The sequence below is a fragment of the Osmerus mordax genome, chromosome 1 (genome assembly GCF_038355195.1).
Source record: "Osmerus mordax isolate fOsmMor3 chromosome 1, fOsmMor3.pri, whole genome shotgun sequence".
NCBI lineage: Eukaryota > Metazoa > Chordata > Actinopteri > Osmeriformes > Osmeridae > Osmerus > Osmerus mordax.
The window spans coordinates 16,188,814-16,210,881 of NC_090050.1; the positions used below are offsets into that span (position 1 = coordinate 16,188,814).

Below are 22,068 nucleotides of genomic sequence, written 5' to 3' on the forward strand. Positions count from 1 at the left end.
TGATAAATTGTTAGACAATCTAAATGAACCATTTGTCAAATCCTCTGTGGTCTGCAAAGCAAGAGACCCTTACAGATGCAAGCTTGAGATATTTTATAGTGATGAGTCCCACCCCAAATCAGCGACTTGAATGGATACAACCTTGGCCATTCAAGACAAAGTATGTAATTACTGCAAATACTGGTAAAGTGCTACTGGGACTACCTAACTTGGAAGGTTACTCACCATGGTCTTATCAGGCTTGCATTACTGTGGTTCAATCCACTCAGTCCTCGTTCATCTTGCTCGTACTTTCTTTGCAGTGATGGATGTCGCATTTAAGTAATTGGGTGGTGACAGTAGCCTTGACCCTAACCAGGAGATTGAATATCTGTGAGAAACAGGGTGGGGTTTGGGTGAATGAGTGAGAGAGAGAGAGAGAGAGAGAGTGAGTGAGTGAGTGAGTGAGTGAGTGAAAAAGATACTGGATCAAGTTTCTGGTAGACTACCTGATTGTTAAAGTCACTAGATGAGCATACATAATATGGTGTTTCCTGTCAGGTAAGGACAGCCTGGTGTGGTTGGTACTATAGCTCACGGAATCCGACCTCGTCCTGCCATTTTTCTTTTGTGCTCCTGTTACGTGCAACGATAATCACAGCATCACGGAGAGGCTAGTGCAAATGTCATATTTTTAACGCATGCTGTGGAATAGCATTCAACGGATACTCGTCACACAGCCATCGGTCAAAGAAACAGCTGTTTATCATGTCGCTGAAAAACGAAATTTGGGTGGGCGAGGCGAGCGTGTCGGTGCTTTTTGCATCCATACGTACCTGAGCGGCGAGAGCCTTTGCTGAGTAGAGCACAAGAAGTTTATGCGATCAACAACCACCATGATCTTGAGGATTTTGGGGGCTACCTTTGTTGTGGTAAGAAGAACACGTTCTCTCACCTGCACAGAACGGCCTATTTCTTCGCACCCAAAACTATTTTGTCTTCAGTAGCCTCTTAAACGTGGGGATATTTTTTTGTGAAACCTTGATGAACAAATATTTGTCTATGTTTGGCGACAGCCGCCTTTCTGAGGATACACGTTGATATTAATTGTTGATTCTGTCCCATCTGACTTCGGTGGTTATTTTCAGGCTGTGGCGTGTCTAACTGACATGAACGCGCTTCTGGACCGCTTTCACAACTATATCATACCACATTTGCGAGGGGAAGACCGCATATGTCGTTGCAACTGTGGGAGGTAGGCTAAATAACTGTCTTTATGAGTCTACATTCTACGAACTTAAGTCCATTTGTCATTAAACCCTTAGCTATAGGGCAGAACATGTTCTGGAGAGAATTTATATATGTGTCCCTTGTAATTAAAATAAGCTATATAAAAAAAACTAATATGATTCATTTATAAGGAATAAGAGAAAAAATAGAACATGTTTATGTGCTGACACTACCGAGGCGGTTTTTCTCCCACTGTCCTTCGGCGCTCATTCATATTTTATTAAGATACCCAAGACTGACAGCATGGTGTCAACTTTAACACGTAGGCCTACGTCCTTCAACTAATATAAATAATAATAGAAGAGGCTACACATGGAATCTGGCATAATTGTGCCTTTTCAGCTCAAGACACTCGTTAAAGTGAATGTTGGCATTACATCTCTCCCCAATTTGAAAGGATAGGCTACCATCTAATCACGTTGTCTTGTCATAGAATCATTTGAAACACATCCCATTAAACACAATGTTATTTGAATGGTAACAAATGACGTGCGTGATTTTTTTGTAGTGAGTCTTACATCCTTACTATCACCAACAAGGTGTGACTTGCTGACAGTATGTGATTCAGGTGATTAGACATTGAGTGCAACCAATCCAACTTTATTGTCCAAGACACATTCTTAGGGGTGCCCTGGTAGCTCACCGGACTAATGCGTGCACCATGTAGGCTGAGGCCCCTCACCGCATCCACTCTCTCTTCCCACATCCCCTGTCCTCTCCAAACACCATCTCTATCATAAAATAATAAAGGCAGAAAGGGCACAATAGACATTCTTCTGGTAAGCAAGATCTCATTCTTTCACACACTCATTCCTATGCTAACCCTCTTCAGTTTTCACTTGGTTGGACTTACCCTCCCTTATTTACACCCCTCCCTCTCACTTATGTGTGTCACATTTCTCTCTTAGAATGTTCTCACCACTGCTCCCTCTTCTACCCCCTTTTCTCCGCGGAGTTTCTGTTGAGTATAGGACAGATCTGCCTGGAGCCTAGTGGAGAGTAGTACAGGTTGACTTCCCCCTCTCTGCTTCCCATGGGGCTCAGAGGCCAGCTGTTTAGTGATGCGTTTCCTGTGCTTCCCTCCAGCAGCAGCTGTGTTCCCCCCCCCCCCCCCCCCCCCCCCTATATAGCAGTAGCCTATATCACACGCACACACATGCTATACACGCATATATACATGCAGTACATTTAATTAGACCCTAGATGTAATTGTATGTGTCCCTATAGACCGTATTCCCCATTCCTCATTCTATATATATATCTCAACCTGACCTGAATTCCCTCACCAGTATGTTACCCCACTCACTCTCTCTCTCTCTCTCTCTCTCTCTCTCTCTCTCTCTCTCTCTCTCTCTCTCTCTCTCTCTCTCTCTCTCTCTCTCTCTCTCTCTCTCTCTCTCTCTCTCTCTCTCTCTCTCTCTCTCTCTCTCTCTCTCTCTCTCTCTCTCTCTCTCCCTGGTCACTTCCTCCTTACTACAGGCACCATGTACACCATGTTGTTCCTATGATGGGGACCAGTCCCTGGTGGACTCAGCGGAGAACTATCGTGTCAGTGACAGTGTATCCAAGCAGATGGACATGATGCTGGGTCTTCTCCTGGCTTCTGTCTGAGCTGGGCCTTGATGTGGCTGGATGGCATCGCTGCACTCTGCCCTGCGGGGCTGGAAGTCCAAGCAGCCACCACAGTGGTGAGTCCACACAAAGCACAAACTCCAATATCATATAGGATCCTGAGCACCAGCCAAAAAAAGAAATGGTTGCACAGAGGGAGATCCTAAATATACATATGCAGTGCAGCTTGGTTGTCTTGTGTTTTCAGTATTCCAGTGTTTTGGCTGTGTAGGAAATTGGTGTTGAGGTAAGCACATTCTAAGCTGTAGCTACTTGTACTTTAGGAAAGAGTGGGGGTGGTTGGCAGGAAGGTGCAGGTATGACTCATTTCTGGCTCTATCTCTTTTCATTGTGGTGGGGTGTGTGTGTGTGTGTGTGTGTGTACACACACACACACCACACACACACAGGTTTGCTCCAAAGGTAGGATGGTCTTGTAAGACTGTTGGAAAGTATTAACATCCATAGGTTATTCCTTTGTAAATGCTCTGTCTCTGCTCTACCCATTCTTTCCCTGTCTATTTTAACTGTAAACTCTAAGGTCTAAGATGTGTCATTTGAAGTATAGGATGGGTTACATGTGTTGAATACTCTCCTTTTAATGATATGCTGTTGTATTCTTCCCACTGGTGTCTAGATGGGTTGTCCTGGTCCTGGGTTCCCCGATTTTGTAACCTTAGAGACGTACGCAGACGGGTCCACCTCCGGCAACTGGAGGACTCTACAGCGAGCACAGTCCACATCAAACAGAAGGTGTATCACAATGGCCATAACAGCCCAAGACACTTATAAAAGACTAGTAGAACTGGATATCTGAGCCTGTATAATTGTTTATACTGAGGTATAAACACTTCAGAATTGAAAATGAATTAATTTGACATTTTATACTCAATTTTAAAGACTTTAAACTTAGAGGGCAGCTAAACTGACTTCAAGATTCCATCCACCATGCTTGGTTTTAAGAGGCATCTTTTCGACTGGCACCACTGATTTTATTCTCCTGGTGGTATTGGAGCACATTCAATTTCCAGGATTCCAATAAATAATAATAATTGGGAATGCTTTTTTGCAAAATAATTGAAGACATATTTATTTAGCCTGAGCGTGATATGCTATGTGTCTTTATGTTGTGGCATGTTCATAATGTAGTTTGAAATGTTACCTGGGATTTGATTTGGGTAGGGTGTTAGAGTATAACCTCTATTAATTCTAACTGGGGTCTACTCATTTTAAAGTTCATAAAACGGTGCTCAAATGAAAATCAGGTGCACCATGGTGGCTTTAACAGCTTTCCCACTGCCTATGTAGTGTTTAGTTACCAACACAACCCTCATTCATACAGTGCCATGTCAAGGACATAAGAACCAGCTACGATGATATGTGTCCTTGGCATAACAGTGTAGAAGTGAGTAACTCTTATTACTGTGAAATATAGTCTGAGTCCACCTAGCCCAGTCTTGTGCCTGTCTTTCCATCCAGACATTGCTGTTGAGAGGAAAATGTCTGTTTCGTTAAAGCTGCCAGTGGAGTTTTACAAAGTCATTGCACTGTTTAAATTCTACCTCATCATGCACTATGGCTTAATACCTATCCTACATCTAAACTTGTTTGTGCAATTAATCTGTCTTAATGTAATGTAAATATATCTAAAGAGAGACCAATGTGTGGTCTGCCTTGTGTTCCATAACATTTTATACATAATGAATCACAAAGATCAACTGTTGTAAGAAATATCGATTATTTTACTGTTTATAAAAAAAACACAGCCATCTCCATAACACTTCATGTCAGTAGTCATCTCTTACAGTGCATCTCTTACATTTCTACAATTACAGACAAAAGGTACCCGTATAAAGTACATTTCCAGAATCTTTAAATATGTAATATATTAGAACTGCTCTTCAGTTTCTGCATAATTGTTTTATGAAATGCTAGCTAGTGTCTCTTCAGCACTCTCTGCTCTGGAAGCCAGAGCCAGCCGGACAGACAGACGTTCATACAGACTACACACACTGAGGAACAGGAGGCATCAACCGCAGCAATTCCAGACAGTTTCCTCATCTTAAACCGGAGTCCCATCTTTTGATGGCGTAGATTTGGCATCACCCTCCTTCCCTGCCTCTCTCTCAAGGGGAGGGGCTTCATTCTGGGCTTTACTCTCTAGCCCCTCCCCTTGGGTCTGTAAAATGTCCTCTGCTTGGACACTCTCTACTTTAGCCTGGACAGTCCCCCCCTCCCCTGTACCTCCCCCCTTGGCCGGAACCACGGCACTATCTGTTACAGGAAGGATTGAATTCAGCTGCACTTCCTCCAAAGAAACAGGGGCTTCCACTTTCTCTGCCTCCAGGACAGGAGCCAGGACCTCCTGAGCCTGGGCAGGCTGTCCCTTGGGCAGTGTGAAACCTATCCCAGCCCCAGCGTCCGCTGCCCCGGTCTGGCCAGGTATGACCTCTGCAGCAGCCTCGTCTCTGTGCAGCCAGTTCATCTTCTGGAGGTGCTGTTTGATGGAGTCCTCCACCCGGGCATCAATCATGGCCTCCGTAAGGACACCGTCCTCTGATGAGTATGCTGCAGCCTAAAGGTAGAAATGACATGCCATGTAGTATTATTACCCCACATGGAGAGATGGGCATTATGGATACAGATGATATCTTTAACAAGACAATGTCAGATGTTACAACTAGTCATAGATCTCTATACAGAAGGAGAAATAAATTGGTCTTAAAAAGAGAAATCACCTGAAGTCAGTGTTATGAAACATCTATCTACTATAAATCTCTCACAAGAATCTTCAACACAGGCTCCTCTCACAATGTATTACTGTATTACTGTATTACTGTATTAATGTATTACAAGCTCTGGATAAGAGCGTCTGCTAAATGACTAAATGTAAATGTAATTAAAGGTGCACTGAGATGACGTCATACACTGTGCATTCACAAGATGATGCATTAGAATGTAAGTATGTATTAAACTCTGACCTGCCAGGCCACGCCCAGTTTGGAGATCTCTCTGCCGGACATGCCCTCTGCCAGTTTGGCAATCTCAGAACACTTCAGCCCATAGTCAAACTGTGCCAGCTTCATTCTCCTGCAGAGAACAGGAAGAAAGACACAGAAGGAGAATGAGATAGACCGAGACAACAGACAGAGAAAGAAGATAAGAGTGGGAGTCAGGTGGCTGAGCAGTTAGGGAATCGGGCAAGTAATCAGAAGGTTGGCGGTTCGATTCTCGGCTGTGCCAATTGAGGTTGTGCCCTTGGGCAAGGCACGTTCACCCTACTTGCCTCAGGGGAAGTGTCCCTGTACTTACTGTAAGTCGCTCTGGATAAGAGCGTCTGCTAAATGACTAAATGTAAATTAGGTGCTGGTTCCATAAGCTTCTCACTAACATCCATTAGGATTATGATAACTGTAATGAGTCTGGATAGCCGTTGCTAAAACCTCTTAGAGAGGTGTTTCCCCCTGGTCCAATGTGTGTGTGTGTTTGGCCCCCTGCCGCGCAGTTTCCAGCTCCTTGCCCCCTCAGAGCCCCAGTGTAATTAGTGACTCAGCAGCATGGCTGGCTGACCTCCACATGCAGCCAGCAGGCAGGCTGTCACACGGCCACCTGCTCTTCAAGGTCCTTGATCCGATCATAACAGACCCTGCAGCCATTAGCGAAGGAGTACCAGACCGCAGAGGGGGGTAGGGCACTCCTGGGCACTCCTGGATACCTAAAGAGTTTCCCTTACCTGTATGTTTGTGTGACTGTAGCCTATAAAGCACTTTAGCAATTAGATTGTGCTTGTATTTGTATATTTTTGAACATATCTAATTACTAGATACGGTCCTCGCCATCAACCATCACTGGTTTCATTATTTATTCCTCTGTGTGCCTGCTTGTGCGAGTGGCCTATTTAAACCTGGGCTGCAGTGTTGTATTGCTGGTGAAGGTATGTCCTATGTGACTCACTGTCTCCCCCCGGTGGCTGGCTCCAGCACGTATTTGTCAAAGTACAGTCGCACCAGCCTCTCCCTTTCCTCAAGGCCCGGAAGGGCGAAGTTGACTATCTCGTCGATACGGTCGTTGATCGCCCAGTCAAACTGCTCTGGCTGATTACTGGCCAGTACTAGCATAAACCTGAGTGGGGAGAGAAGGTAAGAGCAGGATGTTATGGGTAATATAGTATCCCAAGGTGTGCTTGTAGTTTACGAGAGTAGGACGTCATGGGGACTGACTTGTTGCTCTGCTCTCCAGTGCGGTAAAGGAATGCATTCAGAGTTGCTCTAAGGTCTTCACTGATCTTCTCCTGCATACAGAACGAAAAAGAAAGAAGTCTAAAGAAAACTAAAAGTGTAAGATGGTAAGAAAAAGTCTAAGACAGACATTTTTGTTGCTGCCGTCTCCTGTCCAGTATACCATGACACCAAGACTTACAGTGGATCTCTTGCGAAGGAATGCATCAGCTTCATCAACAAAGAGCAGCAGGCTGAACAGAGGAGAAAGAACATGGCTCAAACATGGTCATTTAAGTTGGACTATCGTGTAGGACATGTGTACAGATGATCAAATGGTACTCTCACAGCATGGTCTGTCATATAAAACTGTACTTAATACAGTCACTGAATGAGGGAACCATACCCACGGCGAGTTGTGTTGGCCCAGTCAAACACTTTGTGCATAGCAGTGACGCCCTCACGGCCCATAGGCGCCACATCACCACCTGTCATAATGGCATAGTCCATCCCAGAATGCATTGCCAGCTTCTACTCAGAACAAAAAAGACACAAAACAATTGTCAGCACATACAAAAACCATGACTAATCCTACCTTCATACAAAGAAAGCCTGTCTAAAGGTAAACCAAAAACATGAATATCAAGAATATTCTATTTGTCACCCAACCCACTAATGTTTGTGAAATAAATGTTTGATTTGACTTAGACTTGCACTGAGTTCAACAGTGGCCAGCTGTGCAGGTCCTACCTTGGCAAAAAGGGTCTTTCCAGTGCCAGGAGGTCCGTACATTAGGATGTTACGGTACAGGCCACGGTTCTGCCTCGTGTTCCTGGTTGCTATGGCAATGTCACGTACACGCTCCTCCAGAGTTGGCTGAGAAGAGAGGTTTACATCCTTCCTTTCATCCAATCTCTAACAAGATGGCGTTCTCACGAGTTTTTACAGTACAGAATATTTCACTGGTCTGCCTCTGATGCAAAGGTGTAGGATAATTTCAATAAACACATAACTGTAAGAAGTACATTATGGCTGGCTGTACTTCAGGTTGCAGCCTCTTAAATGTGACTGTGTTGAGTACTTACACTGAGCACTACTCCCTCCAGGGCATCCTGAGGCTTGCTTGTCAAGCGCTTTGTCACCTGGGAGGAGAGAAGGAATCAAATTGACCCACTACTTCACAACAATTTGTGATCTATTGCAAACGTAACAAGTGTAATTATATTTTGTAGAAATACAAAAAGCATAATTTACTCAAGAGATGGAAAAGCACACTGTGGCACCTCCATACTAACCTTTACGGGGTGCTTAATCGCCTCCCCCACAGTGATGCGGGACGTCTCTCTGACCAATGAGGGCTTGCCAAGCCGAGCCTCAATGTATCGCCCTGCCACCCCCGTGGCGTTCCGGGCTGTGTACACGCCCACGGCCAGAAGGGTCAGTCCTGCCACCTGGTGGAAAGGGATAACACAACATTCAGAGACATGCAACATTTAATTTTTTTAATGATATAGTGCATCTCCTTGGAAACTGTAACGTCAAGGAGGGTCTCACCGTAGCTGTCACTTTATCCCAGTCAGACACAAAAGCTCGAAATCCTTCTCCAAACACAGCACCTGCAGTTCTGAGGTGAAACAATCACACAATCAGGTCTCCACACACTACTTCAGTATATCTCACTGTGTTGTAATTGGAGGTGCGGCAGCATGATGGTACGTCTTACCGTATAGTTTCCAGAACGGTCTGCCTGTGTTCTGCTGCCTTCAGGCGGATCTGCTCACGGATAATATCAGCGTTCTCCCGCTCCACGCGACCCCTTGCTCTAGACTCCGCTTCCACACGCAGAAGCTCGTTTTTGTGCCTCAGATTCATCTCATGCTCAATTGTTGCTGGAAGCAGGATGGAATACATCAGTTAATAAGTCCATCTGGAACAGATATATACTGCACCTAACCCAACACTGACCGAGGACTCTCATCAGTTGTGTGGTGAGTCAGTACCTTTTCTCATGGCTTCCTGCTTCTGTACAGACTCTTCCTGTCTGCGGAGGTTTTCTTCATTTATGGTTTGCTGAGGAAGATACAGACACACTCTATATCTGCCTTTGACATTGGGCCTGCATAGGACTGGGTTTACAAGTCCAAGCAAGTGATTACCTGTTGCCTGAGCTGATCCTCGTACCTCTGTCTGGCTAGCCTGTCTTGGTACTGGGCTCTCTGAGAGGGAACAGAGAAGACATGGGTTACCATTGTAATACAAACAGAACCTCCTACTGGCAAATCTTATAAAATACAGTTTGTTCCAAATGTGTGTATTTTATTTTCATCCTATGTACAGCACATATGGAGAGGCTTCCACTGGTCTGGCAATTCAGCAGCTGCTACACACAACATCTGGACTGCTCACCAAACACTTGCTCTGATGCTACCCTCTCACCGACTGATGTTGTTTGGTCTCCTCATTCACAGTTTTCCTCCTCTCCTCTCCTTGGATGCGGATTTGATCCCCCTTCAGTTGCTCCAGTGCTGCCTCGTACTCCTGCCACAGACAGATATGGTATAGTAAATGAAGACAAACCAGTATTGTACCATACCTAGAAGTTAGCAACCAGTGACCACTGGTAGTTTTTTTATCTCCCAGAACACTGCACTTAACTAACATTGTACCACAGGCATTAGGCTATGCAGTACCTTTATTTTGGTTTGGTGTTCCATATGAACACTCTGTTCCTGCATGCGTGCCAACTCCAGAGCTTCTTTGGCATGGCCTGGAATGAAGAGAGAATGAAGAAGATAGAAAATATGTTTGTCAATTTCCATTTTTGTATATAACAGTGTGATTAGGCGATAGATTTATTGCAACTGACAATGCTTCATTGGCACTGCATAAAAAACCTGTGAATTGTGTAAATACATATTTTCTACATAAGTTAACAAAAGACTAATTGTGAGTGATGCAAGTTCATGTCATTATTTCATTCCACTGGCTAGCCAACAGATGACCTTTGAACCCTTCACCTTGAATGAACCATGGACAGACTCACAGTCAATTCAGATTTTAGCAAATCCTAAAACGGCCAAACATTGACTTTCATTCAGTTTCACCTACAGTCTTATTGGCAGTTCGCTAAAGATTAGACGTTGCATCAGTAGTATTTGCTAGCTAGCTAATTAGATTGAAAGCTAGCGGCTAGTACAGCTAGCGCCATGCGATGAAAGCATCTTCACGTGACTGCTTCATAATATCCTTGGAATTTCGTCTAAATGCTCCGTTTAATTATGGACCTGATATGAAAGACACTTACGGGACTTGTCCAGATCCTTGGCAGCCTGGGCCGCTCGCTCCAACCCCGTTGGATCGAAGTTGCTCCATTTGTCCTTGGGTTTATCACCGCCTGTGGAGCCACCACCGGACCCACCAGCCGGTGGAGGTGGTGGCGGCGGACCGGGGAACTCAGGGGGCGCCTCGGGCTGCCCCTTGTTAAGGCCGAACAGCCAGGACATCTTACTGTAAACGGGTGACGAACTCTTCGGAAATGCCGGTTGTGGGGATGCGGTTCGTGCTGCTGTGCCTGCTTGTCACTACGACGCTTCAGACACGCTTGTCATGCTGCTACTTTGCGCAAGTGCAGAATGGACCAACGTTTTTTTCTGAAACTGATGGGGATTGGTTACCAAGAAAAACGCCAGCCTCTCATTGGCTTAACTTTGTAGAGGTCATCATGTAGCCACACCTCTTCAGGAAGTACGGTAACCGAATCACATGCATCCTTAATATTAGCAAAGAGTATTAGGTCTATGCATCATAAAAAAATATTGAATTACTTGACATATGCTTTGTAATATAAAGGTCTCTAACATATTAAATCTCACTATGTACATCATAACATGTTTTATTCGAAAACAGGAGGCCAAATATAGCAAAATGTTTAATTACCTTTCACATAATTGTTTTTCAACATAACAATTAAAGTAGACAATTGACACATATGTACATAAAGACAAAGGCATTGCAAACAAGGGTCTGGTCTGTCACTCAGTCAGAAGAGCATCATTTCATCCCTAAATAGATAACACATGTGGTACAGACATTACAGTCACAATCATCCATCTTGATGTCATGGTTCAAAGAGGATTTATGAGAGATGACAGCGAATAGTTACTAGGTTGGTTAGACAAGGAAAAATGGTGGTAATCACCAAATGTTACTGAGATCCATGTGCGGTATTTAAGGTTGTGGCAAAATCATTGTAGTAAAACAACACGTGAGAAGATGCCAGGAGGCTCTTTGCCATCACCCAAAGCTGATCTGAACCCTTCCTGTTGTCGCATTCTGGCCAGCTTTGCCAGAGAGAGGAATGACCGAGGCTCTGTGATGGCCAGATCACTAAGAACACGCCGATTCACCGGGACACTGCTCTGTAAGAGGGTCAACAAAACACAACCACTCTGAGTAGGGGAAAAGGTTTATGAAATGTCATGTGTCATGCTACTGTATGCTTAAGGTATATTTATTGCTTTATTGATGTTTGAAGAGGACAAATTGGGTTGATGGCATGACAATTCTAAAATAATGAGACGTTATATTACATCATACATCAAAATCCCAGCAGGAATTAGGGATCCTGGGCGGGTGATAAAGACATACTGACCTTCACCAGGTTGTGCATAAGGACAGGATACTTCATGCCATGCTCCCGAGATGCTGCAGCAATGCGCGAGATCCAGAGCTAGAGAGAGAGAGAAAGAGAGAGCGAAAGAGAGAGAGAGAGAAGTTTCCATTACTAGTAGGCCTATGTGCAAGTACAAAACGACCTCGCAAATGTATTGCGTTCGCGCACTCTTCCTTGTCCTTGTTGCGCATGTGCTCTTGTAGAATAACTATGCTTATATTGTGGTGTTAACATTAGTTCTTACCGATCGCATGTTGCGTCTTTTAGCTTTGCGAGCCTTGGTGGCGTAGACAAAAGCCCTTCTCACTGCCCGTACAGCCAGACTGTAGCATCGGTTTTTTCTCCCTCTGAAATGCTAGTGGGAAAGCACACACATAATAAATACAAGAATACACACATTTGCCCACATGACGGTATGGCGTCAAAACATTAAACGCAAGCATTATTTTGTTTAACACATGCTATAAAGGTTGATTCTATAAAATAGCAAGCTAACGTTTTATGTGATTGTTTGCCAAATCTCATGACATCTGGTACCATCCAAATAGCTACAACAAGTTCAGCTATGTGCCTATTTATCCTAGTTGTTAGCCAGCTGCTAGCTTGTCCTACCCGTGCATTTTTGAGAACTTCTTGAACCTTCCAGTATCTATCAGGTCCACGATTTCGGATCCAATTCGACAATGTCAAAAATACCATCGCTGTCTTTGACTAATTCGATGCTATACAAATTCTGATCCCAACTCCCTTTACCAAACTCTCTGGATTATGTGACCTTAATCCAGATCCAAACGAGATGTCATGCGTGCTCCAGAATGAGTGTGCGCTGGGTTTGTTTTCGGACCAATTCCCTTCAAGAAGTCCCTTGCTCTTAGTGTCTTCGTTGACTTATTTGGCTAAAACTAAAACAATATAAATGGTATCAACCGCAAAACTATATCTATAAAAACATAAAAATATATTCATAAGTAGAATGTATCATCAATATGTGAATAATAAATGCAAATATACACAGACAAGGGTACAACCCTCTGAAATGGAATGCATCCCTTATATCAGTGTTTACTGACGTAATAACCCGGCTCTCGCAGAGGATACTGGGATAGCGGAAACCCTAGCAAGAGGTCAGAAACTTCAAGATGTCGGTTGTTGGTCTAACGTCCTTGGGCAGATGCGGTGCTGTGGCTATCCGTTCCTCTGTTGGAATGGTGGTATGTTTCTTATTGATAACAACTAAATCCATATAGCTTCATTTAAACAATGCCCTGGGTGAAATTGTCACTCAACGAGCACTAGAAATTCTTCTTGATAGCGAGGCAGATATATTACGTAGTAGCTAGCTACTTCGCTAGCTTAGTGCTAGCTAGATAGTTGTGTATTAGGGAAATTCCTCATGTGTCAACCTATTAGGAGTTGGATTTATTTTCTAAAGTAGTTTGCTTAATTAACGTCAAAGTCCATGTTGTCAGGATCATATTCATACATGTAACGCTATAAATGTATATTTGAATATTCACTCTTTAACATCGTTACTAGGCAGATGAAAGCTACCTTAGCTCATGGTAGATACTGCTAGGCTACTCTAGCTATCTAGCTAACATTGCTGACCTGACAGGTGTCACCAACACAACAAAGTAGAATGTTAGCCTCTACTTGAATCTGAACTCCCTTTATTGAGTAGGAGCTGGTATTGACAGCAGGATAGACAGCTAGGTAAAGGGTAGGTAAACACAACATCTGTCAATAAAGCACACAGTAGGGATTTATTATAATTCACAACAAAAGACAATCTTTCAAATGTCCTGTATCCCTCCCACCCCTCTTGTCAGGCGGTCAGGTATGCTCAGACAGCTGCTGCCCCAGCCTCTCAGCCCAGAATCAAGAAGTTCCAGGTGTATCGCTGGGACCCAGACACAACAGGAGATAAACCTCGCATGCAAACCTATGAAATTGACCTCAACACGTGAGTAGAGTACAGCATCTATGGTCTACATGAGTTTTGTTATATTAGCCTATATACTGTATGTATTTCATTAGGACTTTGTCCTAATTAACACTGTTAGACCTTTGCTTTGTACACCTGAATGAGTTGTGCAATATTTTGACCTCTGCCCCTGGTGTCTGTAATGAGTAAATACCCGTCCACCAAGAATAGAAATGGGGTGTCCTGTTTCTGGAGGAGAGAATTGTGGTATGGTTGTTTTGCTTCTCGCTTTGGTTCAAGAGCACACCGCTTCTGTGACTCAGGGCATTAACTTTGGCTTAATCAAAGTACAGTGTGTTCTGGGGTGTTCAAGGAACACCCTTCAGCTATACTTAAGACCGAGGCCTCTGACACATTCTGGACAGTTTCCTAGTTCTCCTCCCATCTGACCCTCTAATGAGCTCTTCAGTCCCTGCACTGACTGCATTAGGACTCTGAGGGACTGATTCAGCTCTGGTCACTGATCCACCATGTCTGTATACTGTGTGTGGGATTGTACTGTGTCATGCTGGGCATCAGATGGCTGAGCGGTTAGGGAATCGGGCTAGTAATCAGAAGGTTGCCGGTTTGATTCCGTCCGTGCAAATGACGTTGTGTCCTTGGGCAAGGCACTTCACCCAACTTGCCTCGGGGGGAATGTCCCTGTACTTACTGTAAGTTGCTTTGGATAAGAGTTTCTGCTTAATGACAAAAAAAAAAAAACTGGCACAACTTTCTATGTGTTCCCTTTATAGCTGTACAGTATGGATATGTTGAATGCGAAACAAAAGGCTAAAACTCTTTCTGACTCCGGTTTCTTCTATACGCAGCTGTGGGCCCATGGTCCTTGATGCTCTCATCAAGATCAAGAATGAGATGGATTCCACACTGACCTTCCGCCGCTCCTGCAGAGAAGGTGAGTCATTCAGCCACAAATGCCATCGTGGACAGTTCTGACAAGGAATTCCTTGAACTGAAACTCCATTGATTTCACAGCAGTAAAACAGGGAAAACATCAAGTTGATTCTAAATAAATCAGTGCAAGGTCCGGTAGCTTCAGCACTCACCGTGTTGTCATAGTATAGTTGTGTTGGTGTCTAGTAACACTTTGTGTCTATTTTTGTGTTTCTGCAGGTATTTGTGGATCCTGTGCAATGAACATCAATGGGGGCAACACACTGGCCTGTCTAAACAAGATTGACACCAACACCAGCAAGGTCTCCAAGATCTACCCTCTGCCTCACATGTATGTGGTGAAGGACCTGGTGCCTGTGAGTATCATCATCTCTCCCAGCAGCCCCTTCTCTTACCCCAGACTATCTATAATCTGTTAGTCCTGTACTTGAGACTATAGACCAGGGACGCAGGAGGGCTGTAAACCACTAGCATTGTCTTCATTTCAATCCTGCGGTTCTTTTTTTGTTGTTACTTGAGATGCTGGGTTAGCTTGTTAACGCACTCGTGTCTTCTGGCCGCAGGACATGAGCAACTTCTATGCCCAGTACAAGTCTATTGAACCTTACCTAAAGAAAAAGGACGAGGCCAATGAAGGGAAGGAGCAGTACTTGCAGACAGTGGATGACAGACAAAAACTGGTACCGTATAGAAAATACAATCTCACTGCAAAGGGAACTCCTCGCGTCTTCCCCTTTTAAAGGACGCCTTTCATTTGCTCTCTTACAGGATGGGCTTTATGAATGTATCCTGTGTGCATGCTGCAGTACAAGCTGTCCCAGCTACTGGTGGAACGGAGACAAGTACCTGGGACCTGCTGTCCTCATGCAGGTGTGTTGACGTGTGTGTGTGTGTGAGACCATACAGTATGTCAGTTTTCGGTCATGCTGCCCCTCTCGTTTTCCAGGCCTACCGCTGGATGATCGACTCGAGAGACGAGTTCACGGAGGAGCGTCTGTCCAAGCTCCAGGATCCCTTCTCCCTCTACCGCTGTCACACCATCATGAACTGCACTAAGACCTGCCCCAAGGTACAGCCACCTAGCCCCTCCTGTGTGAACTGGGACAGACATGGCACTACGGTCCCCTATGGTCTCACTGTACCACTCTAACCTAATCCTGCTTGTGACACTCTATTCCTCTGTCCTATTCTAGGGCCTGAACCCTGGCAAGGCAATAGCAGAGATTAAAAAGATGATGGCCACCTACAAGGAGAAGAAATCTGCTGCTGTCTAGATGCAGGCTCGCCATCCTTGACTCACCCCATCCTTTGCTTCTTTAAATTATGCTCTTAATTCATGAAGGAGAAGCCCAGTGAGGTCTGGTGGGCCTGCACACCTGTCAACTCAACACCACTGCACTCCAGCACTAGGGACACTGGACTCGGAGGGAAATAGGGGACGTTGCCTGTCATTGATTTGACAGTGTGTATGGTTTATGGTGTGTGTTCGTTGTTGTGTGTGAAAGTGAATGCTTGTGTGTTTTTGAGACATGACCTGCAGAATTTGAAATGAAAGGCGCATTCCTTGGTTCATGGCCATTGTTTGGTTGTGTGTGTGGATGTTTGCGTGTGTGTGTTTAAGTTCAGAGAGTGATGTGGGTTCACGGACATCAAAAATGTGTATGATTATGCTCTACTTATATAATATAGTAATGGCAGTCTTTGTTTGAATATATAATAAATACATGACTGTCATGCCAACGATTTGTTGCCTTGTCTGTCTCATTGTGTCATGGGCATAGGTTTGTTTTCAGATGTAGGTGGGAGAGAATTTTTAAATAACTGAGAATGTAATTTCAAAATGCAATGCATGCAAAATACATTACAATGAAAAATGAAACCTATACCGCATTGTGTTATTGACTGTTCAGAAAATATATTGCATTAAAGTGTACACAGCTGAGCCAAAACATGACCACACAGATTAAGAAAATGTTGATAATCACCAAAAAAAGACACGTTTTGTCGACCCACCCAGGACCAACCGCGTGTTAGACAGGTGCAATGTTCATCGGTATGTCCTCTAGATGTCAGCCTCTCAAAAGATTTCATCAAATATGTTGAGGGTATGACCTTAAAAGATGTAGATGGTCATTCACTGTCTGGAATTTAAGTTAATTGCCATTACACAGCTAAAAGAAAATGATGATTATTCTTATATCTATTATTTATTTATTTTTGTATTTTTTAATTGTTCAGTTCTTAGAATTAGTTTAACTATTGTACTTTTTTACTTAATTTAAGGGTTAGATCCGTATATGTTTATTGTCTGCACCTTCCTGCCACAGTAAATTCCGTGTTTGTGTAACATACATGGCAAATAAACCGAATTCTTATTCTGATCTATAGTAACGAGACTGTTCAGAATGGGGAAATTCATGTTTGTTCAATGTTTGTATACTAGATGCAATTGCTCAGTCAGTTAGTAAAAACGTATTTATTACGTTTTATTATTGTTATTATTCATTCTTCTTTCAGTCTTTGTAATTTACGTTGCACTGTACATAAGTTGTGACAGTGAGGTAAAGCTACATAGGCAAGAATGCAGTCTGTGGTGGATGGGGGTCGTCGCTGGCTGGGATTCGGGGAGGGGACAAGGGAGGCGGGGTGGTACAATGTGGCGCTCGGTCTGACGGTGCAAACGTGCAAAAGACGGAGCAAACGCATGAACTGGATCGTCGGTTCAAAGTGAGGAAAAGTTAGGTAAGCGAAATTTAAAACCTATTTGATTAAAATCCCATATGGTGTAAAAATGCGTACAATCAACAGACCTACTATCAGAAGTTGTCTTAATAAGTTTATAGATGGCTATGTAAATCAATTGTTGAGATCTGACATCCGGCTAGTAGCCTATGGTATTTCACAATTAAAAAACTTTTCTATAAGAAAAATCATCTACGAATGAATGGCATTATTGTGACTGGTGTATTTGTGTTGGCACTTAAGTTTGACATGTGGTCTATTGTCAGGGGAGTTGGAGGTGGGGGACAATATGGTAATATAGTCCAGGAGGTGGAGTTATAGCCTGGGGTAATTGAAGTACAATAGAGAAGGGCTGGCCAATTTTTCATTAAAATAATGAGAGAGGGCATGCATGGTTGCTTTGTGGGCAGGGAGCTTGGTAAGAGAGATTCAATGATTTTAGAAAACAAACCTTTAATTGTATTGGTAGAAGAGGAAAGGCTGCGTCATTGTGTCATTGTTCCCAGTCCCCAGTGTTTTTGGTAGGGGGGGGGGGGGTCAGGGATGGCTGGGGAGAAGAAAGACAAAACTGGTGGGGGCCGATGGGGAAAGTGTGTGTGGAATGGGTAGTGGGTTGGGAGGGGGGAGGGGGGGGGGTAATAGCTCCCAGATGTGTGCTGTGAAAACATATGGTTTCCAATAGCCACTGTGATGCACAAGAGGAATGTCTGTATACACACATACAGGAGCAGGCACACTTGGTAGTATGATACATACACGTTGTGCATTGAAGACAGGCATACATGATTTATACTCACATATGTATTTGTACATTCACAAAAAGAACAGCAAAAAAAAAGTGTTGTTAAAAACGCTATTTGGTGATTTCTGGAGTAGCTCACAGTGTAGATTGTTGAGTCCAGTTTGGCAAAAAGGGAGGAGCTATTCATTATTCAACTAGGAGAGAGGCCAATAACTGGTTGAAAATATCACTTTTACTTATAATTAGGTCACTTTTTAATGCAAAATGTTCTTGACTTTTCAGAAAAGAAACAATGTTTTCAATTATTACATTTGATCTAACTTTAAAGTTTAGTTAAAAAGAGTTCACAATGAGTGACCACACAGTACTAATTCAACATGGCAAGAACTGCTTTGTAGAGAGAAACAGTAAGGGAGAGAGAGGGGAGGGGGAGGGGGATTCAAGGAAATTACAACAGAGAGCGTCAGAACGGAAATTAGAGATGTGGAGAAAGAAATAGAGAAAATGGAGAGAAAGAGAGAAAGAAGTGTGTCTCAGTGTGTGTGTGTCTGTGTGTGTGTGTGTGTGTGTGGCGGGGGGGGGCATTCAGTGGTTCTTTTCCTGGAATGCAGCCCTGACTTTTTCTACTGCAGAAGTTTCTTTCACAGTGGAACGGAGCAAAGTAGAAACCCAGAGGGATTGTTAAGGAAGACCTTTTCAACCTTTTCACTTCCTCCCCTTGACTGTTTGAGGCCGGGGGTGGGGGGGTCAGGTAAAGAGCGAGAGTTGCGGAGGAGAGGTCAAGGAGGGCAGAGAGTGAGAGAGAGAGAAGTAGGAGATGTAGGAGTAGGAGAAAAGATAGAGAGGGAGAGTAAAGGAGGAGGGGTGAAAGATGGGCATGAGAGAGGGAGGGTACGGGAGAGAGGGAGGGTAAGGGAGAGAGTTGAGGGAGGACAAAAAGAGTCTGGAGAAGAGGAGGAGAAGTGAGGTAAGATAGAGACAAACAGACAGACAGGAATAGTGAAATCTAAGTAACTCTTGACTTGTAACTTATACCAGCACTGTCCCATTGTAAAATGCTGACACTGTCACTAAAACTAATTGATCTGTCCTCAGTGCCAGTGTCAGTCTTCCTCCATACAGAGAGTGACCATGAGAGTCATCCTTCTGCTTTGCATGCCAGGTGACTAAGACAACAACATACACCACTTACACAACATCGCTGCATACAGTACAGATAAACAGAGATCCATAGGTCCTCTCAGCACATCATGCATAAAGTCTTACAGATCTACTTTTTGCCTTATTTTTTTTATGAACCTCAACAGCTCTTCTGCTAGCCCAGCTCTACATTCCCAACACCTTCCCGTTTTTGGGTGAGTTTTGTTACAATATATGTCTCACTGGATTCCTGTTTACACATGCACTCTAAAAATGATTGACTGTGCTAAAACAAGGCCTAATCTGTGTCTAGAAAAAAACTATTTGTACTGAATTAGTATCAGGTCTTCTTATCCCCATTTCACGTCCGTGCAATGTTTGCTTTCTGCCAGGCATCTCCCTTTTGAAGATGAAAACTGTTACCAAAGTAACAGAAATGCTCAAATAAGAACTACGCTAGTGAATTAGTAAGAATATCTGAACAAGTCAAGCACCTGCATCCTCTTTCATTCCCACTCTCAGTTTGAAACCATGTGGTCCCTCTTATTTGGAGCAGAAATTTATGGGACACCCCCACTGTGCTGCAACCAAGTGTGATGTGGTTGTTACATGCCATTTGTCATGCCTCTCTGTTTAAGTCATCGCAGGCATGACTTATCAAATTATCCATGACACCATTCTAGTCAGAGAAAGTCTCATTAATATATAGTGTTATCATTTTTAACAGACTATGATGATCCAGATTACATCCAGGGTAAGGACCCCTTAAAAAAAAACCACTTCTTTTATCGTACTAAAAACTATATTTTCGTTGCCCTACTTTTTTTCCATTAGGGGACTTCAGGTAATCAAGATACTGTCTAATGGCTTATTTTCATCTCTTTTCATCTCTCCTCTGTTGATCCTCTACATACCTTCCTTGTCCTTCCCCTCCTATACCCTTAGGGAATACTGCCGATGTGAACCAGAGGCAGGTCCCTATAGACCCACTGTCTGTTCCCGGACAGTCTGGTATGCCATCTTCAACTGTTCGGCTCCACATTTGGACCTGCGGAGTTCCTCTGTACTGTAGCTCACACTGTCAGATTCACAGTGTGTGAGTCATTGTGAGTTGACTGCATCTTCAATTTTGTGACATTCATTGCTGTGTTTCAGATGCTGAGACAGAGCCCACTGAGCCTGGCCCACTGGGTAAGAAAAACAAACAAATTGGGAAATAGATACATACATTCTCCTGTAAATAGTACTTGGAATGTTCTTGTAGCCTACTGTTGCCCTAAGTTAGTTCATGTTGTCTAGATTGCAGAGAAGAGCAGTACCCCTGTACCAGACTTTACTCTGTTCACAAGCCATGTAAACAATGCCTGAACAGTCTCTGCTTCTACAGGTAAGCTACAACTAATAATAACAGACCATCAACCAGACACTTATGAGTTCATTCACACTCATACTGTCGCAGCACTGCGTAAGACAAGTCTTCTTTTTCAGCTTGCGACGGGTGTACGTTATCAACAAAGAGGTGTGTGTGAGGACTGTGTGTGCACATGAAGAGCTACTCAGAGGTGAGATGCCCAATATCCTTGTGTAGGTTTATCAATATATGAACTCAGAAAGTGTATAGTTTGCACGTGATAAGTAGTGGTTGCATGCTTATAGAGCACATTTGGTCAGCTGTCTCCTTCTCTCCTCTCTGAGTGTAGCTGACCTGTGCCGTGACCAGTTCTCCCGGTGTGGCGTAGCGGCGGTGAGTGGCCAGTGTGGGTCTCTGGGAAGCAGCTGTGGGAAGAGCTGTGGTGGCTGCTAGAAGACTGAGGAGATCGACAGCATCAGCCCAGATACTGCCACATCGCCAACTTCCACTCTCTCTTCTACCCATCTTAACCATTCCTTCCCGCCTTTCATCCTTACCTTCTTCCCTACTTGTCTCTCCCTCTTGAGTTAAAACTCAGTGTTCCACATCTCTTTCTAAACCAAAGAGGCCCTGTTTGTTTCTTTCACTTTTTCATCTATTTTCTCTTCAGAATTATATAAATAACGAAACATCAAATTTGTAGTACGTAAGTGTATGGATAGAAATATATATACTCCACAGGAACTTAATGACTGTTTAATTTCACTGGTACTATTAAAACAGTATCACACTGGTGCTATGAAAAGCAGCACAGTCAGATATTCACATAAGACTGCCATTTTTTTTGCCATTTTATATTCTGTACTGTTCTTTGTTGTTGTTGGATGTTTGTATGTATTTTTTTTTACTGTACCTCTGTTGCAAAGCAGTGATGGTCTTGACCAACCTTTAGTAAGGTAAAACGTCAAATGTCAGCCACTGCACACTGACAATAAAAGTATAATCAATACTCAATCAGTAATAATCACACGTTTCCCTACTTTGAGGAATGGCGAACACTCAGAGGCATATCTGGTGAGTTCATTACAACCTTCACACAGCTATAAGACTACCTGGCAGAAAACGTGTAGTTTCACATATCAGTGTCTAGAAGTGCTCTGAAAAGGCAGCTCACAGATTTTTTTTTCTGTACCACTGCTTTCTAACACCTCTCATTATAAAGACGAAGAAAATAAAATAATTGTTTTGATTTTTTACCACAGCCGTGTCTCTGTGTGAAACATCCTGGTGTTTGAATCCTGCATATGGGCTGGATTGGTGTCCTTATTCTATGTTGCCTGGAGAAGATACTGTCACACAGATGGCTTGTAGAGCTTACATGTGAAGTTAAGTCATCGAGATCTTCAGATGTTAAATAAAAAATGACAACATTGAAGAAAGTTTTGA

At 43.5% G+C, this 22,068-nt stretch overlaps 5 protein-coding genes across 7 annotated transcripts; 3 read left to right on the plus strand and 2 right to left on the minus strand.

Annotated features, from left to right (window-relative positions):
- Positions 1-775: 775 nt before the first annotated feature.
- Positions 776-3,692, plus strand: tmem240b (transmembrane protein 240b). The gene is given in 8 exon segments (XM_067232597.1): positions 776-911; positions 1,128-1,234; positions 2,749-2,768; positions 2,771-2,863; positions 2,866-2,909; positions 2,911-2,946; positions 2,948-2,957; positions 3,518-3,692. Coding segments are annotated over 8 exon segments (519 nt in total). The 5' UTR covers positions 776-857; the 3' UTR covers positions 3,673-3,692.
- A 915-nt stretch (positions 3,693-4,607) lies between these two features.
- Positions 4,608-10,674, minus strand: atad3 (ATPase family AAA domain containing 3). Its single transcript, XM_067232573.1, has 16 exons — positions 10,402-10,674; positions 9,788-9,864; positions 9,534-9,635; positions 9,254-9,313; positions 9,098-9,167; positions 8,821-8,986; positions 8,652-8,721; positions 8,393-8,548; positions 8,183-8,239; positions 7,848-7,973; positions 7,504-7,628; positions 7,300-7,351; positions 7,101-7,171; positions 6,835-7,002; positions 5,862-5,970; positions 4,608-5,455 (listed from the first exon to the last, which is right to left on the minus strand). The coding sequence occupies exons 1-16, from the start codon at positions 10,598-10,600 to the stop codon at positions 4,943-4,945; spliced, it is 2,121 nt and encodes a 706-aa protein (XP_067088674.1). The 5' UTR covers positions 10,601-10,674; the 3' UTR covers positions 4,608-4,942.
- Positions 10,675-11,012: 338 nt separating this feature from the next.
- On the minus strand, positions 11,013-12,587 carry mrpl20 (mitochondrial ribosomal protein L20). Its single transcript, XM_067241823.1, has 4 exons — positions 12,382-12,587; positions 12,014-12,124; positions 11,749-11,826; positions 11,013-11,515 (listed from the first exon to the last, which is right to left on the minus strand). Exons 1-4 carry the CDS (start codon positions 12,466-12,468, stop codon positions 11,342-11,344), a joined length of 450 nt encoding a protein of 149 aa, XP_067097924.1. The 5' UTR covers positions 12,469-12,587; the 3' UTR covers positions 11,013-11,341.
- Positions 12,588-12,868: 281 nt separating this feature from the next.
- On the plus strand, positions 12,869-16,390 carry sdhb (succinate dehydrogenase complex, subunit B, iron sulfur (Ip)). The gene is made up of 8 exons (XM_067233788.1): positions 12,869-12,980; positions 13,599-13,732; positions 14,563-14,648; positions 14,867-15,003; positions 15,211-15,327; positions 15,416-15,517; positions 15,594-15,716; positions 15,841-16,390. Exons 1-8 carry the CDS (start codon positions 12,909-12,911, stop codon positions 15,919-15,921), a joined length of 852 nt encoding a protein of 283 aa, XP_067089889.1. The 5' UTR covers positions 12,869-12,908; the 3' UTR covers positions 15,922-16,390.
- A 937-nt stretch (positions 16,391-17,327) lies between these two features.
- On the plus strand, positions 17,328-21,883 carry mfap2 (microfibril associated protein 2). Of its 3 annotated transcripts, none has more exons than XM_067239026.1 (9): positions 17,328-17,389; positions 19,227-19,293; positions 19,439-19,486; positions 19,999-20,025; positions 20,217-20,282; positions 20,427-20,462; positions 20,571-20,658; positions 20,760-20,833; positions 20,972-21,883. In XM_067239026.1, the coding sequence occupies exons 2-9, from the start codon at positions 19,263-19,265 to the stop codon at positions 21,073-21,075; spliced, it is 474 nt and encodes a 157-aa protein (XP_067095127.1). In that variant the 5' UTR covers positions 17,328-17,389; positions 19,227-19,262; the 3' UTR covers positions 21,076-21,883. The 3 variants fall into 3 exon arrangements, with proteins under 3 accessions (XP_067095127.1, XP_067095146.1, XP_067095136.1); XM_067239035.1 differs by having other exon boundaries at positions 17,380-17,384; XM_067239045.1 differs by lacking the exon at positions 19,999-20,025.
- The last annotated feature ends 185 nt before the right edge of the window (positions 21,884-22,068 follow it).